We start from the raw sequence: 12449 nt of genomic DNA, 5'->3' as shown, positions 1-12449 counted from the left end.
TGTTTATTTAAAAGCACCCGGTGTTAAAATCAATCAAGTAGAAAATGCCTTTGCTCTGTGGAAACCAGATATGAACGTTGACTGTCGGAAACAGTAAGATGTCAGCACCGTGTTGTAAGGAAATCTTGTTCTGTAGCCAAGGCTGACCTTGAACTCCTGATGCTCCTGCCCACCTTGTAATGAGAACAGAGGCAAATGCCTCCGAGCATGGCTCAGGACATTTTAATATCCATTTTCTCAGGGATAGATATTGCTTCCAGCAACTCACTTCCAACATCATGTCAGTTATAAAGTTGATGTGGTTAGAAGATGGCAACCCCATCTTCTATACATGCTTCTAAAATTCAGGAATGGACTTAAGATTTTCAGCAAATCAAGGGCCAATTGATTCTATTGGCATTCATAGAAAGCAGGCAATGAACTTTGCAACCCAGTAAGTGGCCTGCAACTGGGTCTTTCTTCCAATTCCCTCAACGTGCTAACTTTTCCCCAGGTTCCTTCCTTGGGCAGCAGAAGAGAGGCTTTTTGACCACAGGGGAATTGGTTTTCTCATTTATAAAATTAGGCAAATACTTCTAGATTTAGCTGTTTTTTTGTGTGTGAAAATTATGAAATAAATCACACTTGCCACTTAGCCCAGGGCAAGGATCTCAGTGATCTACGTGAGATCATTTTTACAGTGAGAGTCATATGGGTAGGTAGGGCTGTCAGATTCAGCAAATAAAAACACTGAATACTGAGCTAAAGTTGAATTTTACCATCCATCCATAACTAATCAATCATAAAAACAAAATGAAAATAAGGAGCTGGCTCAGTAGTTAAGAGCACTTGCTGCTCTTCCAGAACCCACGTTTAACTCCCACCACTTAAATGACAGCTCACAACTGTAACTCTAATTCCAGGAGATGCCCTCTTCTGTCCCCCGTGGGCACTGTACACGTGTTACACAGACAGTGCAGGGAAAACATCTACACATATAAAAAAGGGGGGGGGAATTAACAATACAAGATGTTCATCTCTCAAACTGAAATTTATGTATCTTGCTTTTTATCTTGGTAAAGCAATTTCTCTTGTAAAGTTACCTACAAGGAATATAACCGACCAAATTTGATATTCCATCTGCTCATATTTGGCAGGCTAATATCCCAAGATAATCAGTGTTTACTCTTCCAGGCCATGCTCAATTATCTCAGAACACAGAAACAAAGAGGTCCCATATTGTTCGAGTATAGTATTTTTGCCAAATTGAAATCCGTTGAAACTGACTGCCATACTGACTAAACTAGCCATGAGTTTTCAAAATGTTTACTGAATTATATTTGTATTTAAATCCTTATTTAGAAAAACCACAGAACACTAAGTATAAAAGCTGTATTATGGCTATTAAAAACACAGAGACTGAAACTCTCAGCTGGCCACTCACATCTTTGAAATGTCATTTCATAACGTTGTTTTCTATGTATCAGGTAATTGTTTCTTAAAGCATGCTTGTTATACATGCACACACACAAAATAAGAAGATATGTTTTTATATTTCATCCCAGATGGACGATGTATCTTTCATCGGTTTGCATATATAAAAAGCTCATAGTTAATCCTATCAGTATTCTAGCTACCCTAGTGTGCAGTTCAGGTTTTGAGGTAAAATTATTTCCATTCCTTAGCCTTTAGCCTTACCTATAATCTAGAGAAGGATTCTAGGCTTCTTGCGTAATATTTTGGTATTTCTAAAATCAGCTTCATGTCAAACTCTACAAATTGCTTCTGAAAACTTTCTGGTGTTATTAGCTTAAAAAAGTAGCCGGAGGCAGAGAGAGGTAAGTCACAGCAGTCCAGAGGCAGAGGCAGCGAGTGCTCTGTGATCTGGAAACCAGCCTGGTCTACAGAGTGAGTTCCAAGACACCCAGGGCAACACAGAGAAACCCTGTCTTGGAAAACAAACAAATAACTGGAGGGCGGAGGATGTAGTTCAGTTGGTGACATGCTTGTCATGTGTGCATGGCCCTTGGTTCCCTCCTCTCCCAGTAACCTAACCCCAGAAAAATAACAGTTGAAAACAACCAAAAATCCCCTGTAAATCAGGCATGGTAGCACATGCCTGTAATCTCAGTACCCAGGAAGTCGAGGCAGGAGGACAAGAGTGCGGGATACACAATGTCAAGTCAGCTGAAGCCACACAGCAAGATTCTGTCACAAACAAAACCAAACTGGATTTTGGATAGTCATAAACGTATGGGTGGGCGTGGTTAATGAAATGATTGCAAACAAAATGGGATTGCATTTATTCATTCATTATTGCTATTTAACAGAGGTTATTTAACATCTCTTTTCCGGAAACAAAAACAAAAAACCAAAATAACCTCACCTTCGGTTCAAACTTCCATTTTGAGTCTTTTAAAATCCCATTTATGGTGTTTCAGAATTTCAGAATGCAGCCTGAATTCCTGGCTCCGCCTAGGCGTAGCGGCCACCAGTGGCAAAGAAAACACCAGCCCAGTGGTTCAGACATCTATCCCTAACCCTAACAACCTTAACCCTGTACTCCATCAAGTATTGTAGTTAACAATTGGAGTGACCGAGCCAGAAAAGAAAAAAAAAAAAAGCAAGGCTTCTTTTAGTGAGCGGAAATCTTGGGAAAACATTTATATTGATTTCATTGATATGCTTGACTGAATCTGGAGAAAAAGTATACTGTACTCCATTCGGTTAACGATAGCATATTTAGAATAAAACTGCCATGACCCTCAGGCAACCCAAAAGCAGCTAGTCCACACTGGACGCTACAAATGCTGCCCGAGGCCCTGCAGCAGGTGCCGTTTAAAGACGTCACAGAGCCCCGAGGAGAACGCGCCACGGCAGTTTGCAGAAGGCTCCGGGGCCAAGGATGCGCTCCAGGCTTTGACCACTAAGTCTCAGGCTGGGCTTCCACTAAGCCCAGCCACGGCCTGGGGGGCTTCCAGTGGAGAGCGCTGTAGCCTCCTACGCCCACCTTCCTCGGGCCACCACCCTGCCGGTCACTGTGCCCTGTAGACTTCCGCCCGCAGCCCCGCAGCGCTGGCTTCCTCGCACCTGGGCGGGGCGCAAGTAGCCCGGCTGGGGCGTGGCTTGGCTGGGGGCGTGGCTCTGGCGTCGAGGGCGGACCTTGGAGATGTGGGCGTGGCGTGTTGTCGGGGCGGGGTCATCCGGGAGGCTCTGGGCCTTTGGGCCGCGCCCAGCCGGGCGGGAGGCAGCGGCCGCGGTGCGCGCCAGCGGCGCGGGGATTGGCTGCGGCGGGCGGAGACGTCAGGCTCCCGGGGCCCCTGCGGCCGTCCGGCGCGGCGCGGCGCAGTCGGCTCTAGTGGTCTCGTAACGGAGAGCTGTTCCCGGCCGTGCCGTCCTCCGCTGCTGTCGCTGGGCTGCGCCGCCGCCGCCGTCGCCAGGACGCGCCGCCGAGCCCCTCGTCGCCTCCAGCCCCGCGGCCTCCGTTCACCTCGACTTCCACACGCCCATCATGACGAAGACTGAGAAGAAATCCTTCCACCAGAGCCTGGCCGAGTGGAAGCTGTTCATCTACAACCCGAGCAGCGGAGAGTTTCTGGGGCGCACCTCCAAGAGCTGGGGTGAGCGCGCGGCGGGGCGGGCGGCGCGGCGGACGGCCCCATTCATTGCCGGCGGCCCGGCGGTCCGGCTCCGAGGCTTGGCGGCCGCTTGGCCGGCCGGAGTCGGGCACACGTGCTGCGGGTTCCCGCCGCGAGCGGCGCCGGAAGCGGGACCCGCCGGCCGGGCCGGGCCTCCTTTGTGGGGCGCGCGCCCTGGATGCGCGGGCCGCGCCGACTGGGGAAGCCGGACCTGCCCCTCGCCTGCCTGGGGAGAGGAAATTTCCACTGCCCGCTATCTTGTGACTCGGCGGCGCTGCCACCCGGATGGCCGGGACAGTGCGGGCGAGCTCCGGGCGTGTGTGGGTTGCAGGGACGTGTGACGGGGAGTTAATCACTGGGGCACATTGTCCGCGAAAAAGCACTTGAATTCCGACTGAGAAAGGCCGGCTCGGAGAGGGCTTCCTCCTCCTCCTCCTCCTCCTTGGAGATCACAGCGCTTTTCTGCCTTGCAGATTTTGCTTTGGGGAAAAGACGGTCCTATTAAACACCCCCTCCTCCCGTGCCTTCAAAACATCTGAGTGGTGGTTGAATGTTAACAGATTTTCTCTGCGCGAACTCATTGTTTTAAAAAGAAATAGTGAATCCGAATTAATCGGTCTTCTGGGTTTTGTGCGGCTTTTAAGGTGAGGGGTCAAAAAAAAATGTTAGTGAAGGTGGACAAGTGTATTCCATTTATTGCCTTTCTATTTAGACAATTTTACCTTTTTGAAATCCTTTTTTAAGAGTATTTTGTTAGTGGATAAGGACAGATTTTTTTTTTTTCCATTCTGAGTAAGAATGGATTTTTAGAGCTGAGAGCCGTTGCGGCATGGCATTTTTAAGAGAAGCATTGAAGACCATAAGTGAGATATGGCTCACAAAATGACTTGTTCACTGAAGTGAGTTCCTCTAGGGTGGAAGGCTCCTTGACGCTCTATCACAAGCTGAAAGGGGCCATGGGAGGTTTGGGGGGTTTTGTTTTGTTTTCTTTTCTTAAATTCCAACCTCTAGTTCAGAAATGAAACTCAGAGGTTGTGATTCTTTGTAAAATTACATATTTCATGGGGCCAAGAAAAGAGCCCAGTCTCCTTTAATCCCAGTCCAGTGGTTGTATTATCTTACATATGCCTTGCCTGACTGCCCAGTAATCATACACAATTTTTATTTAAATTGCTGTCTTTTCTTGAGAGCTCTGTATGTGCTCAAGAAATAAATCTTGCACCGCGGTTAAAGGGAGAAGGGTGATGGTAATTGCTTGTTTCCAGAGAGCACTTTGAACTGACGAGATTTTTGGGTGGTGGAGAGAGGTTCATTTTTGTAAGCTGCCTTTTGCCTCTCTCTCTGCCTTCTCATTTCTAGAGTTCCATATCTTTACTTCGTTCGGTAGGGCTTCCCCTCCTGCAGGATCTTCCTGTGGCCTCGACTGACCTCTGATTAACTGTTGGTGGCCCTCTTGTCTCAGTCACTTACATGAGTGGACCATCATGGCAGCTCTGACAGTGCTGTTTTAATCTTTGTGTTAGGATATAGATTTCCTTGGTAATAACCTGTACAAAGTGGGAGTAAGGATAAAGTTGGGGTTAGCCTAGGAAGAATTAAGCAAGACCTCTTTACAGAATCAGTACTTATTATCCTTGTGCTCACATAGTAAATTTTGAGTTCATTATAGTAATCCTAAGCCAGTGCAGAAGATCCCACCCCGCACAAGGACATTAAGAATGTGTGTGAGAGGAAGATAAACTAAATCCTCAGCCTTGAAGGCTGTGTCTCTAGACATGTTGGGTCCGCCATTGAGAGGCAGCCTACACGAAGACTCAACATCAGTTTGGACTTCTATGTGCCTGTGGGGCGTTCTGCTTTCTACTTAAAATCGTCAAGGCCCTGGATGAGGCAATTGCCTGACCCACCGCTAGCATTCCAGTATGTCTTTCTGCAATTTGTATAATGTTTCTTTTTTTTTTTTTTTAAAGATTTATTTATTATATCTAAGTACACTGTAGCTGTCTTCAGATGCACCAGAAGAGGGCATCAGATCTCATTACAGATCGTTGTGAGCCACCATGTGGTTGCTGGGATTTGAACTCAGGACCTTCGGAAGAACAGTCGGTGCTCTTAACCACTGAGCCATCTCTCCAGCCCCCAATGTTTCTTTTTTTAAGCTAGAAGGAATCATAGCCATATAAGTATGTTACAAACACCATCCCATGTTAATAAAGGTCTCTATCCCCATTATTATTAATAGTTTACTTGACTACTGTCCCACTGCATATATACTGTTTTTCCCTTCATTATTGTGTGCACTGGCCCTTCCTTCACCCCTTCTTCCTGTGTATATATACATTTTTCTAAATTTATTTCCTTGGGATCTGTTTGCACTTGTAGGATATCTAGGCAGCATACAGACCTTTTAGAGTTCAAAGCATGTTGTCATGGTGCCTTGCTGGAGATTTCTCAGTATATCCCACCAGCAAGGCTGTGATGGTGTTTTGCCTTCAACACTGAAGCTATACTTTGTGACTGCTTTTATATTTTCTGGTAATAGCTTTTTTCTCCCTTGGAAAGAACTCTTTAGATGGATAGATATTTATTTCTAGTTGTGTCCCCACTCCTCCAACATAAATTTAATGTTGGGTGGTAGTAAAGAGTTACAACTTTTTTTTTTTCTCAAAACTTTGTAAAGTTGCTCAGTCTGTTTTGTATAAAGGCCTCCCAAGATTCTATAAAGATGTTCACAATGTCTGGTTTTATTATACTTAGGTCTGCAGTATGTCCCATCTTGATCTGAGATGTTTCCCTTTAAGTGCACTAAATACATTAAATCTTATATCTTAGTCTTTGCTGTAAACATTTTAGAAAATGGAAATTCTGCCTGTCACATCACATTACTTTATTGAAAACAGCTGTCTGAAGCTCTCAAGTAGCCGCTGCCATATAGTTTGTTTTCATACTATAGCACAATGGGTTACAGTAGTCTCAGAATGCTTACATGTACCTTATTTGGCTTCTCTAACAGTCCTTAAGTTAAGCAAGGCAGTCAGGGATTGAAGCAGACCTAGAGTTAGTTTCTCAAGATGAACAGTAAACACAACACCAGAAATAGGTAGTTGCCATTTCTGACAAATGAACAAAAAATTTAGTGCCTGGTGGCTGTTTTTGCAATCAACAAGCCTGTGCATTAAATACAATTAGAGCCCATGTAGTGAGGTTTGGATATCATCTAGTATTAAGGTAGGCAGTGTGCCATGTGTTCCAGTTAAATTTTATTGGTTGTTTTGAGTCCAGCTGGTTTCAAACTCAAGGTCTCCCACCTCTGCTTCCTGAGTGCTGAGATTATAGGCATTCTCTACCACATCTAGCTTACAATTAACATTTAAATGATGGCATATAATAGCAAAAAAGTGAAAGGAAGAATATTGTTTCTTATTCTGTATTTTGTGTGTATAGATAAACTAAAAAATAGATTTACATCAGCTATCAAATACTTTTCCAGCAGAGACTGTACACAAGACGTAGGTGAGAAAAGTCACTGGGTGAGTTAGTGAGGTGAACAGAGTTTTGTTTTTGTAAATTATGCCACAGTATGGTATCATTGAAGATAAACACGTGGGGAATCTTTGCAGATCATTATCTTATCTAGGCTGTCTATTGGATAGACATCACAGGTTAATATTAACATACAATTCAAGATTCTGATTTCTAAGCGTAATTTGTAATCCATTTCTAGTAGCTGACTGCATCTTGTTCATGTGCCTTTTCTTTCATTGTAGGTCCATGGAGTGCCAGTTTGACGGTCACTTGCTTCCATTCTGGGTCATGCCTTAGCAAAATGCTCTTTCCAGGAGAATTGTTTCTGTCTCATGGTAGTTGTGTAGGTGTAGAGGAGAAGGCAAATATGTGGCTATCATTCCAGTGTTATGTTGCCTTCTTTATAGGATGGTGGGTTTTGTCCAGTAAGTAGGACACTTGTGAAACTTTACAAATATGAGCGCTTTTGAAAAAGTTTCAGACTTGCCTTAACTTATGTGCAGGTTATAAATGTAGGACAGTGGGGGAGGGGTGGCCCCAGGGCAGGGCATGTCACCCAGCAGTAGTAAGACATAACTCCTAAACTGTCCAGGAGCTAGACCTCTAGGTGATGATAGGGAAGGAGAGCACAGGAACCATTCAATAGTCGGTTGTATGTGTTCTAATACTGCTAAAGAACCTCACTCCCCAAATGGTTTGTTAGGCTTTCCTTTTTCCCCTTCCCCCAGGGTTGATTTCTGAAATTTTTACCAGAATTAAAGTTGTACTAAAGGGTGGCTTTTTTTTATTTATTTGTCTTTTTCCCCCCATCTTATCTTATTTTTAAAAGCTGTTTATAGGTCAGTGTGGCAGCCCACATCTGCAGTTCCATTACTTGGGGATGCAATGGCAGAGGCAGGAGGATTGCTATAAGTTCCAGGCCTGCCTAGTTTACATTTTGAGTTCATGGACAGTCAGAGCTATATAGTGAGACCCTGTCAAAACAAAACAGAGGCCTAAAGGCCTACCTACAATAACAACTTTGCCATGGTTTATCATTACATGTGGTGAAGGACTAGTTAAACACTGATTGTATTAAAGAAAAACATTACATTTTTTTTTACATTTGCTATTTAAAAAAAAATTTAGATTATGTGTATTTTGCCTGCATGTGTGTGTATGTGTATGTCTGTGACCTTGTGTGTGCTTAGTAGCCTGTGTGTAAATTCTGAATTCTGTGTGTAAATATCTAAACTATTGTTAGCTGATTTTCTCATTTCCATATTTAAGGAGAATGACTTAGTGTGTCTTTTCAAACCTTAGCTAGTATATTTTAATATATTAAGTATTCTCATCTACTACCTTTTTTCTTATTTTTTAAATTACAGTTGTGTGTGCTCGTTTGTTCATTCATGCATGCCTGTTCGCGTGTGCACAGGTAGAGGAATAAGACAATTTGTTAGTATTGATTCCTACCATTGTAGGTCTCAGGGATCAAACTCAGGTCATGAAGCTTGGAAGCAGGTGCTTTTTAAAGACGGTTTTACTGTGAAGACTTGAACTTGCTACTGCCTTAGCTTCCAAAGTACTAGGATTACAGGCACGAATGACCATGTCCAGCTTTTTGTTAAAGTTACCACCTATGTATTTGACCTTGTGATAGTCCTCCTCTGGCTCATCTCTCTCCTGTCAGCTCTTCAGTGCTCCCAGTTGTTCTCTCCAACCCCTCCATTCCATCCCGGGCCGGCACTCTACCAACACCCCGTAACTTCTTCACTGACCTTTGACCCTTTATATGTCATTGCTGCTAGGTAGCTAGACCATGTGCTGACTTCCCAACCCCACCCCCTTCCAGTGCCGGGGACCCAATCCAGGGCATTGAGTACTCTATGAAACTGCACCCCTAGCTCTGCTATAAAACTCCTTGATTATTTATTATTATTATTTTATCTTATTGTTTTCCATATTACCTGAGTTGGGTGGTGGGTGTATACTCATGCACAGGCCTAAGTGTGTGCACCACCGCGCACTTGTGAAAGTCAGAGGCAACTGGTGAGTTGCTTCTTTCACCGAGTGGGTTCTGGGGATTGAACTCAATTTGTCAAGCTTGGTGGCAGGCATCGTTACCTCTGAGATACCTGTTGACCCTTTGTAAGGATTTGTTAGAGAGAGAGAGAGACAGACGAGAACGAGAGAAGGAAAGAACGAGAACACGTGCGAGCACACATACATGCAGAGGCTAAAACTTGGATTCCCCTGGAGTTGAGTCAGTTGGTTGTGAACCTAATGTTCTGAATGTTGAATGTTTAGATGTCCCATGGTATATTTGTACTACCAGTGTTTGGACATTTTTCTCTCTTATTTCTGCTGTACTGATGGGCTTTTATAGAACTTATTCAGTTCAGTGTTTTTAGTTTTTTGTTTTGTTTTTAAACAATAACAAAGCAACCTTAGAGCTGAGGGTATACTAGCCCAGTGCTGAGCTATGAGGCCCAGCCAGGGGTTCGTCTCTATCACTGGGGTAAGAGGCAACTCTTAAAATTTTACTTAACTCTGTTGTTTTTGAGGCAAGGACTCATAGCTCAAGCTAGTCTCAAACCTTGATCTATCTATACTTCCCAAATGCCAGCACTATAGACATAAATCACGACTTCACTCTTGAAGGGAAGCCTAGCTAAGTTTGTGACTTGTGTTGTCTGTCTGGTTAAAAGGCACAGAAGGAGCCGGGCGTGGTGGCGCACGCCTTTAATCCCAGCACTCCGGAGGCAGAGGCAGGCGGATTTCTGAGTTCGAGGCCAGCCTGGTCTACAGAGTTCCAGGACAGCCAGGGCTATACAGAGAAACCCTGTCTCGAAAAACCAAAAAAAAAAAAAAAAAAAAGGCACAGAAGCTGTTATTATCCGGGGCGCTTGCTTCTCAGCGTCTGCTGACTTTCATAAGTCTCTTCTACCCCACGTTATCTACCTGGGGGGTTATTTAATGGAGCTTTGTTTAAAAGCTGGGAGCCTTCTCTAGCTTCCATGTGCTTATTTGAACTTTAAAGTTAGTTATCAGTGAAGCTAATTTATCACTAGCTCTTAATATCACCGTCCTCAGTTTTGAGGAGTTATGCAAACTCCGTGTACCTCTAACTTACAATTTTTCAAATAATTCTAGTTTAAGTAGATAACTGCTTTCCAATGTCTGCCCAGTGGTAGAATGCTTGCCTGGTATTTTTATTAGTGTACCTGGGTTAACGTTCATCACTTAGGGTGTGAGAGAAAGGACAGAATCCAGCAGCAAAACCAGCTGTGATGCATGTCCAGGAAGAGCCAAGCAGTCAGCTATCTGCCGGCATTGTGATCTAAATCACCATGGCCTAACTGCTACCAGATCATCTCCTCTCTGCAGCCTCATTGACTGCTACCATCATTGATTGGCCACCACCACCAGGAAGCTCTAGGTAGCATGGCATTCCAGACTTCTCTATTGATGCTATTTCCAGCCTTATATCCTGTGATTTCTACCTTATTCCCTTCCCATCACAACACCCCATGTAGTAGCCAGTGTGATGTATCTGGGGCTCCTGGTCGGAATGGCCAGTTGATTCCTTGCCCCATGTTCATTCTCTGCATGCATTCTCCTTTATAACATTTCTTTTGTGTGTCAGATCTGCCACAAGCCTGATGTCCTCTGATCAGTGAAAACAAGACCACTTATTTCTAATAATATCTAAACCCGTTTTTACACATGCATTTATGTCCATATAGCATCTAATATGTTGTCAGGACTTTTTTGAGCAAATAAAGTTTCAGCTTGTGATTTATTTAGTCCTTGAAGCAAAATTGAGAATATTGAGTTATTTGTTTTAGCTTTATACTCATATTTTGTAGCATCCATTGTACTAGAAGGCATAATTCAGTCTGCTAGATTCCTGTGTGTGCCAGTGAATTCTGCACTGATTTTGAGGTTTCCAGCATCATAATAAAGGTGACCCTGTGCACAGGTATGCTATTTGATGTCTTTGAGAAGGTCCCTAAGATGATCAGACTGGAACAGAATACAGACCTGAATTCCAGTGTTTAAGCTTAGGTTTCTCTTTAGAAAGCCTCTTGGCCTTAGTTTCCCCTATAAAGGGAAAGGGTATGTAATTTCAGAAGTCACTTAGGAAATTGTCCAAATGCATTCAGCTAGAAAGCAGCAACCCTTGAAGGACCAGGTGAGTAGTGTAGGCTTTGTAGCTTAATTGCTGCTCCAAGTGGGTGATAGTTATGTGAGCTTCTCAGTTTTTTATTTACAAAAACGAGTTTCAGCTGTTGACACTAGACAGACATTAAAGTCGGAGGTCATTGTATAGACTGACTTGGGAATATTGAAATGCACCAGGCTCAGTAGTGTTCACCTGTAAATGTAGCAGCTGGGAGGTGGAAGCAGGAGAATTAGAAGGTTAAGACCGTCCTTTGTTTCACAAAGAGTTTGAAGCCAGCCTGGGCTACATGAGATTAAAGAAGGCAAGGAAGGATGGGGTCCTGAACCGGTCTGAATGGCGTGCAGACGCGATAACAGGAATAGCAACATTGTTTACATTCAGTTTTGCAAACAGTTATCCATCAGTAGATCTGTTGCTCCCATCAGCTTCTCTGGGCTTCACTATTAGCAGTGTTAGTGCTTTTAAACATGTGATACTTGGTGTATCTATTTTGGGTAGAAGTCAGGCAGCTTCTTATAACAGCACTTCTCCTATGTGTTTACCCAAGAGAAATGAAAACATGTCCACAGAAACACTTGTAGAAGAATGTGCATAGTGGATGCTGTTCATAATAGCTCTAATCTGGAAGCAGCCCAGGTGTCCATCAGTAGGAGAAGAGACAAACACGTGTCTGCACAGTGGAATACAACTCTGCTGTAAGAAGAAATGCATTATAAGCATAGAAAACATGGATGTTGCAGAGTGTGGTGGCACATGCCTTTGAACACAGCAGATGGCAGTTTGAAGCTACCCTGGCATACATAGGGACTTCAGACCAACCACAGCTACACTGTGAGAACTTTTAATTAAACAAACAAAAACATGAATGTCTTTAATCCCAGCAGGCAGGAGGCAGAGGCAAGTAGATCTCTATGTGTTAAAGGCCAACTCAGTTTACAGATGGAGTTCTGGGATAGCCAAGGCTACACATAGAAACCTTGTCTCAAAAAACCACAACCAAAATAAAATTCATAATTTGATTGGGAAAGAAAGCTTACTTGAAGAAAGTACATACTAAATGATTTCATTTGTATGTTGTAAAAGTGTCCAGAATGCATCTCTACCAGTGGGCATGGAGGTCTATGGGAAGGCTGTCTCCA

The 12449-nt window shown here is 43.7% G+C and overlaps 1 protein-coding gene across 1 annotated transcript in view; it reads left to right on the top strand.

Annotated features, from left to right (window-relative positions):
• The first annotated feature begins 3265 nt into the window (after window positions 1-3265).
• Window positions 3266-12449, top strand: part of Atp1b3 (ATPase Na+/K+ transporting subunit beta 3) — a 32012-nt gene continuing 22828 nt past the window's right edge. The window contains exon 1 of the mRNA XM_021171520.3: window positions 3266-3599. Within this exon, the coding sequence (XP_021027179.1) occupies window positions 3491-3599 (109 nt within the window). The 5' untranslated portion in view covers window positions 3266-3490. The remainder of the gene's footprint in view (window positions 3600-12449) is intronic.

The sequence above is a fragment of the Mus caroli genome, unplaced genomic scaffold (genome assembly GCF_978045245.1).
Source record: "Mus caroli unplaced genomic scaffold, Mus_caroli_1 scaffold_11, whole genome shotgun sequence".
NCBI classification, from domain to species: Eukaryota; Metazoa; Chordata; class Mammalia; order Rodentia; family Muridae; genus Mus; species Mus caroli.
Note: the sequence above shows the minus strand (reverse complement) of the source record. Positions and strands in the feature narration are given on the sequence as shown.